General features: G+C 35.3%; 1 protein-coding gene across 8 annotated transcripts in view; it reads left to right on the top strand.

Annotated features, from left to right (window-relative positions):
- Positions 1 to 18423, top strand: part of NIPBL (NIPBL cohesin loading factor) — a 155012-nt gene that overhangs the window by 61335 nt on the left and 75254 nt on the right. For all 8 annotated transcript variants that reach the window (XM_061469475.1, XM_061469478.1, XM_061469477.1 and 5 more), the window contains exons 3-8: positions 822 to 987; positions 2218 to 2348; positions 7747 to 7846; positions 9007 to 9158; positions 10150 to 10310; positions 13329 to 13422. In XM_061469475.1, the coding sequence (XP_061325459.1) occupies positions 822 to 987; positions 2218 to 2348; positions 7747 to 7846; positions 9007 to 9158; positions 10150 to 10310; positions 13329 to 13422 (804 nt within the window). The remainder of the gene's footprint in view (positions 1 to 821; positions 988 to 2217; positions 2349 to 7746; positions 7847 to 9006; positions 9159 to 10149; positions 10311 to 13328; positions 13423 to 18423) is intronic.

Here is an 18423-nt window from a genome sequence, read left to right as displayed (position 1 = left end):
AGGGCTTATAAGGTACACTTCTTGTTATGTCTGCAGGCCTGAGAATGACCTCAGAAATTACCGTGTGCTGGTTTATAAGCGCACAGAAATATTGTGATGGGTGTTTTAATTAAATCTTTTTTACCAAGATTTATGAATAGGTATATTGACTGAGGTGACATTTTAGTAGTCATACCAACCAATGATATTAGCCTCTTCTTGAGAAGATGACTTACATATGAACAAATACAAGACAAGAAAAACCAGAGAAATTAATTAGTGGCTTAAATTGGTTGTTGTTTGTTTTTTTTTTGTGGATTGTTTTGGGGGTGGATTTATTTTTCTGTTTGTTTGGTTTTCATCTACCCTGACCATACAAAGTAGGAACATTAATTAAAAATTAAGAACAGAGTAGAAAACTTAAAGTATATTCTTAGTGCACTTACAGTACTGCATGCAACTGCAGGGATTTTGCATTTCATTTTTTTATTAATGCTTTTGGCTCAAAGAGAAAGCTGATATATATAAGTGGCTTAATATTCTGGAATGTTTAAAAGTATGCTTTTATTCATAATACTTGCCTTAGCACAGTTAAATATTTACAGTAATGTAGTAATATAACTTTTAGACTTGACTGCATTACTTTATTTGAAATAGTGTCCAGCATTTTTGTGTGTGTTTAATCAAAAAAAAAAAATAAAAATCGAGTAATCTTCCCTATATTTAAATGCCTATTTTAAATCAAGTTTTCTTAATCACGTGAGGGAGTAAGAAAGTGTGCATATTTCTATTACTGTGTTCCATGAAATGACTCTGATCTCTTTTCTGTTATCTGATAACAGTTTTGAACCAGCTGCCTCTTCCATCACCATTACCTGCTACAACAACAAAAAGCCTGCTTTTCAATGGACGTATAGCTGAAGAGGTGAACTGCCTTCTGGCTTGCAGGGATGAAAATCTGGTTTCACAGCTCATCCACAGTCTCAATCAGGTGTCAACAGATCACATGTATGTATTTTGAACTTCCGCTGCATCATATCTGTGTTCTTTGAAATCAAAATTAACTGGATGAGGATGGAGAAGGATGTTTGTGAGAATCTGAAAATTAGAACATGCAGAGTTTTTACTAGGCTTGCTTAGCAGATGACTGCTATACAAGAGTCAAATATTTTAATCAGTCTGAACGTTAATAATTGTCCTGCAGCCTTTATGCATAACTGTGGGAGATATTTTATAGATCTACTGCTTATCCTATTCTTGGTAGTTAGGAGTGCAGACTTTGTGGTTTTGATGTTGCAATACTCATTAGTGTTCCACTTTGGTTGTTAATGCACATATTGTATAATACACATACTGTATACCCAGTATTATACAGAAAGAAAGTTTTTTGAGACACCCATGTAAGACCCGTGTCCATTCTGGTTAGGTATTGAACTTACGTATTTTAAGAATTCGACCAGCAAGTATGGTAATGTGTTCTCTTTTTGTTAATTTTTCCCTTTTTCTTTTCTTTCCCTTTTTTTCTTTCTTTTGTTATTTGTTGTTTTTTTTCCCCTTGTTGTCCTTTGAATTGTCTTACATTGGCAACACTTTTTCCTGCGTGTTCCAATCAGTTGTATAGATCAAGTGAAAGTAGCTTTTAAAAGTTCTTAAAGCAAACCATAGCTGAAAGCATGGATACAGTTATAGAAAATACATTACTTTTTTTTTTATATATTTAAGAGGGAATCCTGTGGTGTCAAAGATATGCCAATTTCCCTTTTTAAAACAGGTGATTCTCAAAGCAATGGGTTGTAACCTGAATGTTATACGTTCATGCTTGTATTAATTTTACTCCTACAATAATACTTTATTCAAGTTGTGCCAAAGCGTGTTTTTGTGAGGAAGGTCACAACATAAAAGAGGGCATAAGAAACTTTTTATAATAGTCTAAAACTGACAGGCATGTAAACAGAAGTGCTTTGTAGCAGAAAATAATTCTAAAGACTAGTAAGAATACCACTTCTTCCACTTCTTAAACAAAAGAGAAAAAAAAAATCCATACAGGCAGGGAGTGGTGCTTTGCAGGCTTGGTTTTGTCTATTTTAACAGTAAATTGTTTTCTTTCATTTTGGTTTTGTTTTTTTGTTCTTTTTGGTTTTGTTTTTGTTTTTTTGTTTTGTTTTGTTACTTGACTCATAGTTTCTTATAATTTGAAAATGCATTTGCCTCTTTATTTGCTTACTTCCACAATTCCAGAGAGTTGAAAGATAACCTTGGCAGTGATGACCCAGAGGGAGATATACCAGTCTTGCTGCAGGCTATCCTGGCAAGGAATCCTAATGTTTTCAGGGAGAAAAGCATGCAAAACAGATACGGGGTACAAAGCGGTAAGGATTTTTGATTATTTATTATTGCATTTTATGTTGTTCTGAAGTTTAGGGGCCTGATGCTAACCACAAATTTATATGGAGTCCAACTGTGGTATTTATGCCTTACCTTGTGTTTGATAGTGATATAAACCTGTGTACCATGACATCTTCTGCAAGTGATTGATTATAGTAGAATAAGCATGGAAATATACTACCGTATTTTTGTAAAAATAAATTTAATTTCACTACAAACTTTAATCTGTAGGGTGATTAGATTTTGTTTTAAAATAGTTCATTTTCATTTTTTATGGCTACATGTGTATATTTGTCTTAGTAAATAACTGAGGTTGGAAAAATATGCCTTAATCTTACTGAAAATCTGTATGATTATAGTGTATTATTGCAGCAGTAGTGAACTACGAAATAGGTAGGAGAATTTCCAGAGTTTACTTAGTGTGAGGGTAAAGGTTTGCTTGTACTGCAGAGATACAGATAGAAGTGTTACTGGAGTCCACAGAGCATAGGAAGTGTAAGGTGGTTTTGGACAGGAGAAATAGCAAAAAGAGATTATTAGTTTTGTTTATCTGTGCCAGTGAGTAAAAAGCCAATCAATATTTGAAAATAACTTGGTAAGGGCAGAACACATGATGTTAATTGAAAGAAAGCCGAAACTACCAGGAATGAAAATGTGAAATGCAGGGCTAGATACTGTTAAGTTCTTTGATGCATTTACATGTGCTTCACAGGGGGAAACAGTTTTGCAGCTTGATTAAGTAGGTTAAGGATAATCCCAATGAAGTAAAAGCCCTTATATCTTTGGTAGATGTGTTTTGGCCCTCCTTGAAAGAAGATACTGGTACAGAATAAAAATAATTAAGCGTGAAATTCAAAAAGGTTGGTGTTATTTTAGTAAGAAAGTTTCTCAGAGAACCAGAAGAGATCAGACTTTTAAACTCCCTTGAATATTTAATTTTATTTTATATAATTCTGGTTACTTGTATGAGTGCAAGAATTGAAATATAAGTGTGCAATCTGAAAACTGGAAAGAAAGGGGGAAGAGAGGAAAATCACAGCTATAGGCAAAGTGTTTTGAGAGGAAGAAGGCCCTGGAATGAATGCCTGGAAAAGCTAGGTGAAATGTGACTTTATTTTCAATGGAAAAAGGCTACAGTCTTACCAGGAAATACGCGGATCTTTAAGTTAGATGCTGGCAGATTGTGATAGCCTTATTAGCTATGCCATTTCCCATTCAGATCTCTAAGGCCAAAGGTGGACGTACTGATGTGTTGAAAAGCAAAGTTTTGATTTTCTCCTGCTTTCTGAACAGGTATTTTAATCATTGTAGGGTTGTGAGTTGTAGAACAATTGTGGGTTTAGTAGAGATCTTACATTTTGCCAGCTAGACTAAAATTTAGACTCTTTACTAATATTTCAGATTCACCTTTTTTGCTTCCCTGTCTTCTGAATATTGTCTTTCCACTTTCTGTTGAGTCCAGCATGCATTGAAGTCAGAAGTGTGTACTGTAACCCAGTATTTGTAATATCCACAATTGAGAAGCAACAAAGGCAGTGGGACTCCCTGAGGACTCAGCCTGGGATGGATCTGTGCGCCACCATCCCTTCAGTGTGTCAGTTTCAGCACTAGTATGGACAAAGTGAATTCAAATTAATTTCTCCTAGCTTTCATTTCTGATGCAAGAAAAGGAAGATCACCTAGCTAAAGAATTACATTAAACATGGAATAAAGTTCTTGGTTCAATACAGTTTCTCAGGAAATAAAGGCGTCTTCAGAAAGCTAAATACTGTGTTAGGAATTCTTGTGAATATAAGGTAAAGCACAAGCAGAATTCTATGCTGGTGTTTTTTTCCCAAGTTCATACTGATCTGTATTTAGTTCAAAACTGATTTTTAGAGCAAGAATCATTTTTAGTTATAATGAACAAATAGTGCAAGAAGGGTATATGATCTGGACACTTTACTTGTATCCTGTTTGGGCACCCTCTACTTCCCCTCACCCTCCACTGCTGGTATATTTAATTTGAGGTAACATAGCACCAGTGCTCAAACTGTTATACCCTGTCTTTAGATAATAGTCCTGCTGTCAAGACAGTGTTCAATCATGCTAGGTTTTCTAGATTAGATTTTTAGTTAGTTTTTTTCAGACTGTTTTCTATTACCAGGTTGTCTGAACAGACTGATTCACACCACCATGTGGTGTCAGGCCTAACTGTGTACAAGTGCACAATGATAATTTTATGTTAGAACTTTTCATCAGATGACGCAGTTTTGGATGTCATCTTGCAACTACACCTTTCCTGCATCTTATGGTGTATGAGTGGAGTGGATTTCTTTAGAATAATTTTTTAGGATTTATTTAGATTGCTTTCAGTTTTCATAATATTTTTTTCTCTTTTCTTTATCAACACTTTGGCTTTGTTTTTCAGCAGATACGTGTTGGAAGATAAGCTAAAATAGGATATTTCAGTAGGTTAGTATTCACAGCGTTACTTAGGGTTCAAGAGGGGCTTAACATTCCATTCAAGCTTTTTATCAGAACTTGTGAATTTTGGGGTTTATAATCATATGCATATTTCTGTAAACATAAATTACCTGGATAATTTTTTTTGCTTGTACAAAAATTCAAGTGTGTGTGCCTGTAAAAGGGAAAAACTTTGAAATAAGAGTGTATATTTAACTGAAACGTCACCTGTTGGTGAGCAGTCCTAGCTTAAACATGCTGATGTTTGTAATACAGTTCAATCGTACAAGACTTCTGTCACCTTGAGCTGCAGTTTTATGTAGTGCATTCTTTGGCATTTAGCAATTTAGTAGGAATGCTAAAATGTATTTATGAATGTCACCTTTTTTCCAAGAAAAAAAAAGAGAAAGCAAAACGTAGGCAAGACTGGAAGTATATTATAAGGAAACTCATTGTAGTAGCGTTACTACTAGGATGATGTTTTCTCAAACCTGAGCATTTCTGATATTCAAGTTCATAATTTAGGTTAAGTTTTTTTTTTTTATATATATATATATATATATATATATATATATATATAAAATAAGTTATGTCTATTAGGTTAAGTTTTATATATATATAAAATAAGTTAATATTTAAGGTCACATTTAGAAGAAATTCTTAAATATTAAGGTACGGAAATGCACAGTGAAGCCATAGATCTGCTGCTTAGTGATATGGCAACAATGTAAAAAATATACAAGAAGATATTTTGGTGCTAATGGCAGCAAACTTAAGTTCAACTCCTTTTTAGACTAAATATTTGAGGCATTTACTTATTTCTTATTTAATTGTTATCAGGTATGGTTGTTATCTGTCTCAGAACTTTGAAGACAGTGGGACTTTTTTGTTGTTGTTTGGCTGGTGTTAGTTGTTTATTTCTTGTGTTGTTGGGTTTTTTTTTTAATTTTGTTTTCTAGTTTTTCTTTTTTTTTCTTTACATTATGGAGGTTTTGCCTCCTGTATACCCACTCCCTGCCTCAACAGAGAGAGAGCGGTGAGAGCTGTCTGTCACAGAATAATTTTTAGGTGTTTTGTTGGTTGGTTTGGTTGGTTGGTTGGTTGGGTTTTTAATGGTATTAAAATTTGATTCATTTCAATATTTCCTGTGATTCTTTTAAACCAAAGCCTACTGCGTCTGTGGTTTAAAGTGTGTCTTGAAGTTAGGGAGGAGAGAACACAGAGAAAATTTTTAAAGTATATTGAAAGCACATTTTTTGCTTTAAACATAAAATGAAACTTTCTGTGTATATTTTGTGCTCATTCAGGCACATTCTGTCAGTTTCCTGTACGTGAATGGTAAGGGTTGGTAGTTTGACTAAAATACCCTACCTAGCTGGTGTTGAGAGTGGCAGTGAGAGGTGAGTGAGAAATGGGCATGCTGCAGCAAACCATCCCTGGAGTCTCCTCCTCACTTGCCTCTATTTGAGGCAACCAGTGTCCATATGGGACAGTGAAGTGTCCTCCATAGGGAGGTCTCCAGGTATTTTTCAGCAGAACAGGGGACTTCTGCTCTTGGGCCAGTTTTCGTGTGCTAATGTACTTGGAGTGTAGCACTTCACACCTACCTGGAGGTAGTAAGGGCTGCATTCCTGCAGGATTATCACGTCTCTTCTCTGCTGAGGAGAGGGGAAAAAGAGGGTGACAGACCTCAGAGAGGATTTCTGAAACTAGTTTTGCATATGTGAATACTGCAGTAATTGAAATCTGTGATAGCAATTGAAGGGTTGACAACTCTCAAACACTCCGCACTGGGGACTCCTGTCAGCCTTTTGTCTAACTTTTGTTTTAAAATATTTGTACTACTTGCTGTGGCTTCCAGAACTTCAGTGTGCACATGGATTCTGACACTGCATTTAGCTGCTGTACTTTTAAGTTCTGTCATTAAAATAACTTAAAAGTAATTTAAGTTTTTTTTGTTTCTGCATCACTTCAATTTCCAGTGTAATGCTGTTATTAGGGAGTTCTTTATTCCTGTATCAAAGAGAGGAAAAGTAAATGATTCCTTTAAATTCTCCTTAATAGGCAAGTCAGAATAGACTAGAACGGAATGGAATGGACTGGACTGGACTGGACTATTTTGGTTGGAAGGGACCTGCAATGATTATCTAGTCCAACTGCCCAGCTGCTTCAGGCATGAAAAAAACGTTACAGCAAATTATTAAGGGCCTTGTCCAAATGCTCCTTCAGTTAGTTTCAAGCACTTTGGTACTTGTGGCTTGCCAGCTAGTACAACTCCAGAATTTCCAAAGCATGACTGTGAGAATCTACAGGCTGTGGGAGCTTACAGTTGCAATATTGGTTCTGCTATGCAACTGAAGTATTTCAGCACCTTCTTTGATAACATTACTTACAAATGGTAGTGGAGTTGGAGTAGAAAGCTTTTGGCTCTGGGTAGGAAGGAACCACTAAGGATTATGGTAGTGGTGAGGACTTGAAGCACAGCCCAAGATGATTGTTTGCTGTGCTTGCTTGAAAAATGGGAGATAAATTTTCTGTGTTCTTCTGACTTGCAAAGTTTCAAAATCTTTTACTTACTGGCACAACGAATAACTGTACACACCAGCCTGGGGTTTGGAATATATGTCCTGTTACAAAATGTTTCTATTTACTGGTAGGTTTTGGATTGGGAAGCAGTAAAGAACAGAGGAAAGAACCACAGTTAATATATAAAACTGAATTAACGCTGCCTTAAGAACACTTCTATATGTCATGATGTAAAATGAATATCTTAAACAGAATTGATCACTTCTAGTGTTTTCTAGCACTAGAAATGGGTAGATGATGTTAATGGCTATAAAGTTTATAATCTCTTTGTATATAATACTTTCTGAAGAGAGATTTTGTTGATTAAAAAGGAAATGTGTGTAAAGTAATGCTGCTATTTCTTTTTAATAGGGATGATGATGTCACAGTTTAATATGTCTCAGAATTCCATGCGTGGTAGTCCTGCATCTTCCAATTATCAACAAACCACTATATCACATAGTCCTTCCAGGTAATGCTTTCTTTTAAATGGGGTGGGAAGGGCAGCCAACTGGAAATTCTTCCTACACTGAAAGTCAGTTATTGTTGCAAGTATGTGAGTGGAAGGTGCTAAGTGTCAAGACAAATTTTGCATTTGACAGCAGGGTGGGTTCCTTCAGCTATCAAAGAAACCTTTTTGTCGCTGATTTAATCCTTGTATTCTGAGGATTAGTCATGATTCTCCTCTCTCACTCCCTTCCATAATTCTGACAAACTTTTTTTCCTGCTTAACAAGTCCCTTCGCATCTCCTGCCATCCCTCCCCATCTTTTTTACCTGTGGCAGAGGCTGAGGCTGGTGGCAAGAGGTTAATAGAGAAGAGGCTAATGCGTTCCAGTATGTATATCAGTACCAGTGTGGCAGGAGGGTGGAAAAGAAAGCTTGTAAAAGCATGGAGTACTTGTTAACATGTTAACACTTATACTAAAGGCCACTCAGAAGAGGGTAGGCATAGTAGATTGGCAAGTCTTCCGGCAACATCCTTGTCAGCTATTCTGGTTCTTTTTTTTAAACTTCTGAGTGTTTGCAAGTAGTATGTACTATAATCCAGGCCTTTATTCATATAATAAAGTACACTGGACTAGAGGAAAGAATTCTGCATGTAGTTTTGACCCAGTTACTGGGTTATAATGTGCATTTATTATTGCCACAAGCCTATGTTATTTTTATGGCTTTCTGTCTGTAGGATCAGTGTAAGATAAAGCCAAGGAAAGAGTAAATTGTATTCAGTGGACTTTGTGTCAGGTCCTACCTAACTGCCTGCCACATTCCTGTATCTTTGAAATCTTCCAAGAGAAATCATATTTAGAGCAGATGGTTCCTTGTTAATCCTACTTGACCTAGTGGTTAATTAAAACTTAGCTGTCACTTTCATTAGAACTTCTAGGACCAACTTATGGAAACTGCAGATCCTTTCTCTAAGTGGAGGCCTTATGAATGCTTTTAGCTCTGGTCTTCACTGTTATTAATGTAGTACCTAGGCTGTGATGCCTAATGAATAACTGTACTTAGGAAGGTATTGATAGCCTAAATACTGCTTTTGGGGGGAGATTATTGATTATGTTGAAATTTATATCAATAATTTTGTCTAAATTTGCTTTTCCAACTTCTAAAAATTTCCTTTTATTTTTAGCCGGTTTGTGCCACCACAGACAAGCTCTGGTAACAGATTTTTGGCACAACAGAACAGCCCAGTGCCTAGTCCATATGCTCCTCAAAGCCCTGCAGGATACATGCCGTATTCACACCCTCCAAGTTATACACCACATCCGCAGATGCAACAAGGTAAGTCTGTGATGTTTGTTTTATTCTTCTAGCTCATGTCAGCTTTACCTTCATGTGCACGTTTTACAGCTTTTTGATTTCTTTGAAAGAGTCACATGCTTAATGGAAATCTTTGAGTTGGCAGGTATGTTTAAGCTTTGCTTACCTGATTCTACAGAGTGCCAGTATACACTTTATTAAAAAAAAAGTATATTGTAGGTATACCCACATGCAAACTGCCCATTTTGCATAGTTGGCATGTATACATAGCAATCAACAAATCAAAACAAACCAAAAACTTCTGCTTGTTAGCTATGGCCATTTTTCTGTACTAGCTAAAACCTTGGATTTGCCAAGATATCGTAAGTTTCGCTGCCAGCTTATTTAGCCTTACCAAATCTTTGTAGTGTTGACCAAATTAAGTTGGCTAGAAATATGCTCAAAGTATGCAGTAACTGGTAAAGATAACCTTCGGGATGAATGGATGTCTTTGTACTTCCCTTTTCTAAAACAATCTTGCAAAACACAAACACTTAAAGTATCTAGGGCATTTTTCTGTTGGTAAGTAGAATTCTCACTGGATTCTTTTAAATGATTTGTTCTTGAAGTTTAGCATTGTGCTTAGGATAGATACAGATGGTTCCTTGTATAATGTTGTATGCCTCATGAATACCTTGATAATGACTAAAGGCAGTGAAAATCAGTTATATGGAGGAAAGCAAAGTTTTCTATAACCAGTAAGACTGTGATACTGACTGTAATTAAAATAAATGTGGATAGTAACATGGATAATCTGTACATGGAATTTAGGTTTTAAATTCTCTTGAAAATTAAAATCTTAGATACCGAATTTTATTTAAGTTTTTTGTGGCAAAAGATTCTTGTTCAGATTCAAGAGCTTACATGTACAACACATAAATATCCACTATTATGGTGTTTTCTCAGAAACTTTTTAAGAGTTGATGAGTGTGTGAATATATTAATATAGTTACTTATACTTTCTGTATTTCAGCTTCAGTATCCAGTCCCATTGTGACAGCTGGGATGAGGAATCTCCATGAAAATAAAGTTTCAAGTCAATTGTCTGGAAATTCAGCTAATCATCATGCTGATAATTCTAGACATGGCTCAAATGAAGACTACCTACAGATGGTGCACAGATTAAGTAGTGATGTATGTTAACTAAATCAGTTTATTATGATAAATATTTATTATGATAAAGGAAGTATGTGTTTAGCTGCCTCAGAAGTCAGATCCTTTATTATGTTGTTAATCAGTAAAGTAAAAAAATCACACAAAGTAAAAATCACACAAAGTAAAGCCACTGAAAATATATTTTGATTTCTGATGACACTCAACCGTGTGACTTGACTGTGTGAGATTTAATTTTTGCTGGATCTCTCTTTCCTTTGGAACTGTTTGTAGCATTCATTCTGAAGAAATAAAGAAAAGTAAGAAATCTTCACATAAACTCATATGTGAGCTTATTTTAAAGAAATGGTAGAGTGTCTCTACAGTTACTGTAGCAATGTGTTGGTGAAAACAATACTAGCTTGTAAATAGTTGCATAGTTAACTTGTCTCTCCGAAGATCCCTGCAACTGTCCATTAGACTTGATGTATTTGAATAACCTATTGGGTAATAGAGTAGTGTTGTCTGAGGCAAGAATTCTATGGACATCTCTTCTTACTGATCTTTTACATGCTTTTATGGCCTGGTTTCTTTGTAAGATGTGTTCCTTTAGTGACTTTTATTTCACAAGGGAAAAATTCTTTCTGAAGTCTTGAATCTGATGGGAAAAATCCCACAACTTTCTCCCACATTTTTTCGAACTACTGATTAATTTTCTCCCTAATGAGCATCTCACCATGTGGGTGAAGCTTGTTGGGATTCTTCAAGTTTGACGCAAAATCTTGTTAATGGCACTTGAGCTTCAGTTTTGTTTTCTCATCAAAACCTGGTGACAAGCAGGCCTTTTTTTTTTTTTTTTTTTTTGGGTGAGTGTGATTGTGTCTGTGTTTTATTGAGCTTACAAAAAAATGTGGGCGACTGTTGTCTTCCTGAACTATCTTGTGGAAGCAAAAAAGTGTTGTATTCAACAAGTGTACTAGTAGCTCCAGACTCTCCAAATCCATTGCAAGGTTTACAGTAGAACTCCAAGAGAGTTACTAGTCTTATCAGTCTTATGTTTTTATATGTCTTCATTGTTCTTTGCATTAAATATACATGTATCATCCAACTGTATTAAACTATCAAGATAATCTTGGGTTTGGTAAGACAGGATTTTTGAAAAATTTCATATTAATTAAGAATTACTTCAGAATAACTTCATAATTCTAAAGATGGAGTATTTAAAAATATTCATCATTAATTTTATGGTGCAAGCAATGCAACCACATCCTAGTTCATGAAAGCTTACAAAGGTAACTCATTCAAAATGGGCAGACTATGAAAACATAGAGCATACCCTCACTGGTCGCTTTAATTCAAAAAACACTAAGTGGAAAATGTCTAATAGAATTGTGTTCTAAGTGTCCGTGGATGACGCAACTGTCGAAATCTGGTTTCTTAAGGATTTGTGTTCTTTGACTTGTAAGCACTTTCAGTCCATGAATATCAAGCTCTTTCCTTTTCTGTAAGCAGTGTCATCTACACCTTCACAAGGTGTAACGTTAATACTGTCTAGTCTACAGCTGTGCATGTGTGGAAACTGGCTGTTTGGCCCTTGTCACAGGGAGTGTGAGGGGTGCTCTCCCCCTGAAATGCCAATTTAGCTTTCTAATTTACTACTGGCTGCTGATTTTTTCCCATGCAAACATGTGTCAACGTAATTACAATTGAGGCTTCTAACATTCTATCAGTTGGGTTGAGACTAGTGGAAAGGATAAAAGGTATTTATTAGATAATTCAGGAGAAAAAAAAAATAAATGCAAGAACTGCATGTATTGAGCTACCTCAACAGGAACCATGTTAGAATATTAGCTACTGAAATAACCAATTTAATTAGGATAAAGGTTAAATAACCTTAGAATTTCTCTGACGACTTCCTTTGTCAATGGAAGTAAAGAATGACTTTACTCTTTAAAAGAACTGACTTTTTGCAGTTTATTTACAGTTATAGAACTTGTATCTTCATAGATGCATGTTTGTTAGTTTGTTATTTCCTTCAAAAATTCCTATAGCTGTTGTATTAAAAAAAAAAACAACAAACTGCTAAAAATGGGAAATACTGTTCTGAAGAAATTTTAAATCTAGTAAAGGCATTGTGTGAACAAGTATATTCCTGACCAGCAGAGGGCTCCGTGAAAGCAGTAAAAACCCCAGGTAGAACATTAAGTGGTAGTCTGAGTAGTGGGTTTCGTGTTTAATTTTAAGGTAATGTTTGGGTAAGAAGGACACATTTATGTTATTAAAGATAGAGTACAGACATCATGACATTGTCATTACTATTATATTATAAAGAAGTATGTCAGAAATTATGAATTGCATTCAAGCAGTTCTGTGTAGAACTAAGAAGACAGCAGAACTTGTTTGCTATGTTGGGGAGGTGCTTTATACTGCCATTGAGGTTTTTTGTATCTAACTGTTGAGACAGGAAATAATAAGCTAAAGTCACTCCAGTTATGTTTTACGTGAGACTATCTCAGCTGCTGCAATGAGAATGCTAGAGATTCTGTTCAGTCCTGATGATACAAAGTCTTAATTTGCTTAATTGTTAAAGATCACATTCGAAATTAAGCTTTAAGGGTAGCTTAAGTGAAAAAAAAATTATGAGTTTGTTTTGATAATCTTCATTTTATGCTCAATTTCTTTCAGTTGACATTGTATAGAGGTCATGCATCTGCCACTTTTCAGCTCTTCACTATGAGTGCTTGCAACAGAAAATTTCTAAATGGAATCTTAATGTGTACCAAAAGTGCTTATCTAGCTAGAAGACATGTACATAGATTTATTGTTATGTTCATGTTCTGGTTATAGATTATTCTTAGGGCTGATTGTTCTTTGGAATGTTGCTTATATAATCTAATAGCAGTCTAAATTACAAATATGTTTATGTAAGTAAGTATTTTTCTAATATTTCTTATATGCTTTCTAGTCAAATCTGTTTTATCAGTGTATGTGCTAATTTCAGTCTTTTTTCTTACCAAGTGTTCATATTTCTAATGTTAGTTTTTATCATTTTCTCTTTAGGATGGCGATCCTTCAATAAGGAATGCTGCATCTTTTTCCTTGAGATCACCACAGTCAGTGTGCTCTCCAGCTGGAAGTGATGGAACCCTTAAAGGTAGTCTAGCAGTCATATATATCAGTGTATTTTTTTCCCAATTTTAAAGAACAGAATGTTTAGAAAGGTATTTAGTTGTTCATCCTGACTTTTGTATTCAGGTAGTACTAGAGGGTATGTTATGTTTCGATACAAAATTATTTTGAGCCCTGATCCAGAAGAAATTTCTAAAAGTCAAAATATTGATTAATCATCTTTCAAATCAAGGCTCAAATTCATGGAGGACAGAAGGATTTTAAATCCTTTCCAGTATGAGGATTAAGTTCTTTAGAAGAATGGTTTCAGTTGCTGTGCATAGGAAATGGTTTAAAGGCAGCATTACGAGTATTGAACGCTTAACCAGCTCAAAAGTGTTTTAACATGCAACTCTTATTTGCAATCATGAAATCTTAAGGACATGAAATTGAATGTAGTGCAGTGAACTCAATACATATATCATAAATGAAGGCTGAAAAAATCAGCTGTGGGGAAGGAATAGGGTGAACTGTCAGTCTGGTGAGGGAACAGAGGAAAAATCTGTTCAAAATAATTCTTTATGCTAAAATCTGGAATGCATACTGCAGTTTTTAGTATTATCCATAGGAAGCAATGACTGAGGTTCATGAGACTTGGTAAGGTAGGGATTTGGGTGTATTCTTTCTAATTTTCCTTTTCAGTGTTTATGTATAATAAAGATGTATATATTATAAAATATAAATTGTTATGTATATATTTATATAACAAAGATGCAACAGTGCTTTCTTCCTCTTTAGCCGTAAACAAAATTAAGTCTTTCCAGATGGTCAGGTTAGGTGGGGATAAGAACAGGAGACGGGAGATTCCAGAGGAGGTGAAGTTACTGGCCTTGTGCAGCCTGGGTAAGAGATGCCTTTGGCAAGGGTGGACCTTAGAGCAGCCTTTCTGTGGTTATGATGAGATTATCAGGAAGACGTGGGTCAGGCTTTTCAGTGTTGTAAAGGAAGGATAAAATACTGCGGACTTAAATTGAAAAGGGAGGTTCTAACTAGGTCTAAGGAAAAGCCTTTTCACTATGAGGACAGTCAAGTGTTGGAAGACGTTGTCCAGAGAATCTGCATTTCCTATCCTTAGAGGTTTTCAAGTTCAGGCTGAGTAAAGCTCTGCATAATGTGGCCTTGCTCACCCTGCTTTGAGCATGAGGATGGAATAAAGACCTCCTGAGATTCCTTCTTAACTGAATTATCCTATGATCCTATGACTGCTGAGTGATCTCTGTAGTTCATCTTCTGTAGGCGTATACTGTGTTAAACAGTGATAGAAGAAATGTGGCTCAAGTGGCAAGTGGAAGTACTTGTATAAGCATGCCAGAATCATCAGTATTTCATGAAGTTGTGTGCTAAAGGACTTGCAAGACTTGTGTAAATGGTGAAGACTAAATGTGGTTGTTTTTCTGTCTTTGTCACGCTGATCAGTTCAACAGCGTTGTGAATCTAAGCTACTTACACTCAGATACGTGATTACTGCTCAGACAGAAGAATATTTGAGTTATCTTTTGGTTAAAGTTGCTGCTGTTTCACTTGGCTGTGTCAGAACCCAGTTTTGAAGGGGTAAGTTTTCAGATTATTTCTGAAAACAATCTGATTTTAAGTCTAGATTATAATGTTTCAGCATTAGTGGGGCTGAAAAAGTACAAGAGGAGCTTTTTGATTTATTGACCTGTGTGTTAGCTTTAGTTTTCCTATTAATAAAGCACACATTTTGCCTTCTTAAGGAGATTAATGAACCTTGATTGAGAGAACTTGATGCTGCAAGGATCTTGCCAGACATTTACTTTCTCTAATCTTGCATTCTAGAAATGTATGGGAGAGGTGTAGATAATTAAAGTAATATTTGAAATGTGGGATCCCTGACCGTTTTTGGCCTATTATTTGGAGTGAAAGTTGTGCTGATACATTTTCCAGTGATGTAAAAAAGTTGTGTTTGGTGGTTTGTTTTTTTTTTTTTAATTGGTATTTTCATTAGCCTTGGAAGTTTGGTTGAAAGGTTGCACACTTTGATAAAGAAAATTAGCAAAATAATTCATTATTTGTTTGGGAGGACAAAAAGAATGGCACTAAACATCATCAGTACAAAGAGAGATCTCAGGGAGGATGTTACATCTAAGCTTCCTTATATAACGTAGAAACTTGAGGTGATTACCAAAGGTATAGGTACAGACTGTACTTTTGATGGGAAAGTAGCAAGGACTTCTTGAGACTTGGAGAATGTGATTGCAGAGTCTTGAATTACTTTAAGACTGACCGTGGCTGGCTGTTTGGCAGAATCTGAACGAGGAAGAAGTTTGCAACTCAGGCAGATATTTGAGAGACGGAAGAAGTTGTATGATTTTGTTTATTCACTTACTGAGTGGAATAAAATTTCTCTGTTACAGGAATCTTTGCTATACTTCTATTTTAGTAAAGGTACCAGAGCAGCTGCAGTTTTATCTTGAAGTTCTAGGCTGGTATTTGTCCTTTGGCTCTGCTTTCATACTATCGTATGTTACCACATCTACCTTCTTAAAAAAAATCATTTTTATTCACCTATGAAGAATTAACATGGACTGTTTTCCTTTTGTTGATCTCATGAAATGTTCTGTGGATTCTGTTACCCAAGATCAGTCACACATCAAAATCCTTTAGCCGTTTTTTCTAGTTTCCTGCAGCTTTGGTACCTCAGAAAAGATTTGTTTAAGACAGCATCTAAAGATCTGTATAAAGGAAAGCTTTCCACAATGATTTTAGTCCATCGCATTCCAAAGAGAAGTGTTCATATAATTTACAGTCCTGTTTCCATACAGTTTCCTAAACTCCTCAGAAAATATCTTAAGTTAGGACTGGCAATAACCCTTCCGAAAGTATATGGTTTTGCAGTCTTCTCTAGAAATAAGTTGTACTCCCTCCAGAAATTCTTAATGTGTATTTGATTATTTTCCGAAAATTTTGGAATGATTGCTTTTATTTTCATAGGGATTTATAGGACTTCTTCAGAGAGTTTTCTTCACACTTTGCATCTCAGTGCATTGTGGGTGGCAAGAAGAATTAGGAATCTTCTCAGATCAGTGTACAGACTTCAGTGCTCTCAAAAGTACTTGTTAAGCGAAAGTGTCATCTCATCCTCTCTCCTTCAAAAGAAAGGTGGAAGAAATTTACTCAAAAGATTCTTTCTGACAGGGCGAGAATAAACATTCATTCTTGTTTCTTTTTTCAAGTCTTAATTTTCTTGCAAGCATCCTTCTGAATACATCAGTCCTAAGCTAGAACAGCCAAAGCTGAGTTTTTTCATGAGGCATTTGAAGCTCTGGAGAAAGTGGTGGGACTCCTTCCTGAAAACTATTGACAGAGTAAGTGGAAAATGAATGCAGTCTGTGCCTAAAAACCTTCCAGTGTATGTTCTTTCTTTATCTCATATGCTGTCCCTTTAAGTTTGAATTTTAAATTAAGCTATCCTCTCTGAAAATGGATGTCAGCATTATTTATCAAAATAAGCAATGATTTCTTTATATCTGGTACAAAACTTGGGTAAGATTTCTAGAGGAAGATTCAGTGATTTTAGAAAATAGAACAGGAAAGGACTGGGGTGCTTCCCATCATCTTACCCTGTCTGATGTTGAATGAGCTGTACCAGTATCACTCCCAATAACCTCCATCTTTTTTTTGTTGTTATTAAAATGTCAATTACAAAAATGTTGTTGTTAAAATGTCAGTTGTTACAATGGAATTTCCTTATTCTTGCCATGCAACCCATTTGAATTCTTAGTGCTAGAAAGCTTTTCTCCTAATGCTTAGCCTGAATAATTTTTGTTGCAGTTAGCTGTGACACTTCTTGACTTCTTTGCAGTGGGCAAGGAAGAACCATTCATGTCCTTTTTTTTTTCTTTTGTAGCAGTTATTTACATATCAAAGAACATTATCATATCTTGCACTAATCTAATCTTCTCCAGGCAGAGCAGCATGGTCTCTTTCTATCATCTTTACATAAGCCACCATTTCTGAGCTTCTACTTGTCTTTTGATTTTTTTGCCTGAATTTTAAGTGGTGTGCGTTTATCTTGAGTTGTACTGTCGTAAGTTGTAACTATAACTATTTGAAGACTTAGAAGGATGAGTAGTCAGGAAACTACTGTAGACAAGTTTGTATGATACTTCCGTTGTATACGAGGACTTCATATTGCAGGTTGTTTTAAACATATTGGTATCTTTCTGTAGAGCTTATCTATCTTCCTCTCACGATGTTACAATTGTTCTTTTTCAGGTGAATAAAAATTTTTCTGTGCTTCTCACTGAATGTCTTTTGTTTCAAAAAGTTATTCTAATTAGTCAAGAAAATTGTAATTTTTGATTCTGTTTTTGAAAGCCCTGGTAGACTCAACACCAAAAGCTGTTATGATCTTTAGATTAATAAAAAAGTCTGTTACATGATAAGTTATAAATAACAAATAATTTAAACTGCAGTTCTTAAGATAGTACTCTGGAAATCTGCATTTGTTCACTTACATTCCATCCATTTTTACCAAGAACAACTGATAGTTGATGAACACGTTTTCTATTGGGTGTACTGCAATCTTACCGTATTTATGTCTAGATCATACTTCCTCAGCTGTTACTGAAATTGTTACGAGAAACTACATAGAAAGACATGCTAAAGGCTAAATACGGCCCTCAGTTCTCTTTAATCCACAAGATTGTTTTATGGAATAATATTATTTTGACTTGATGATACTTACTCTTAACAAATTCACGTTGGAATACTACCTCTTTATTATTACCTCAATCCTAGTACCTAGTCCTAGAATGTATTCTTCCAGTTTGTACTTAAATCATACAGACTATGTAGAACACTGGGCAGTTGTTAAACATCCTTTTGAAGGGATAGTTTTTCTCTTCTTCAGTCTGCTGAAGACACATATTCTCCAGATGATTATTACCAATTCTGAGATTGGTTTAGCCAGAGTTCCAGGATGAATTTGTCTGATCCCATTTTTATGAAAGCATTTTATTTATGT

This window comes from Pezoporus flaviventris, unplaced genomic scaffold (genome assembly GCF_033815535.1).
Source record: "Pezoporus flaviventris isolate CSIRO_AGI_PZ_B2104156 unplaced genomic scaffold, CSIRO_AGI_Pfla_v1 ptg000057l, whole genome shotgun sequence".
NCBI classification, from domain to species: Eukaryota; Metazoa; Chordata; class Aves; order Psittaciformes; family Psittacidae; genus Pezoporus; species Pezoporus flaviventris.
Note: the sequence above shows the minus strand (reverse complement) of the source record. Positions and strands in the feature narration are given on the sequence as shown.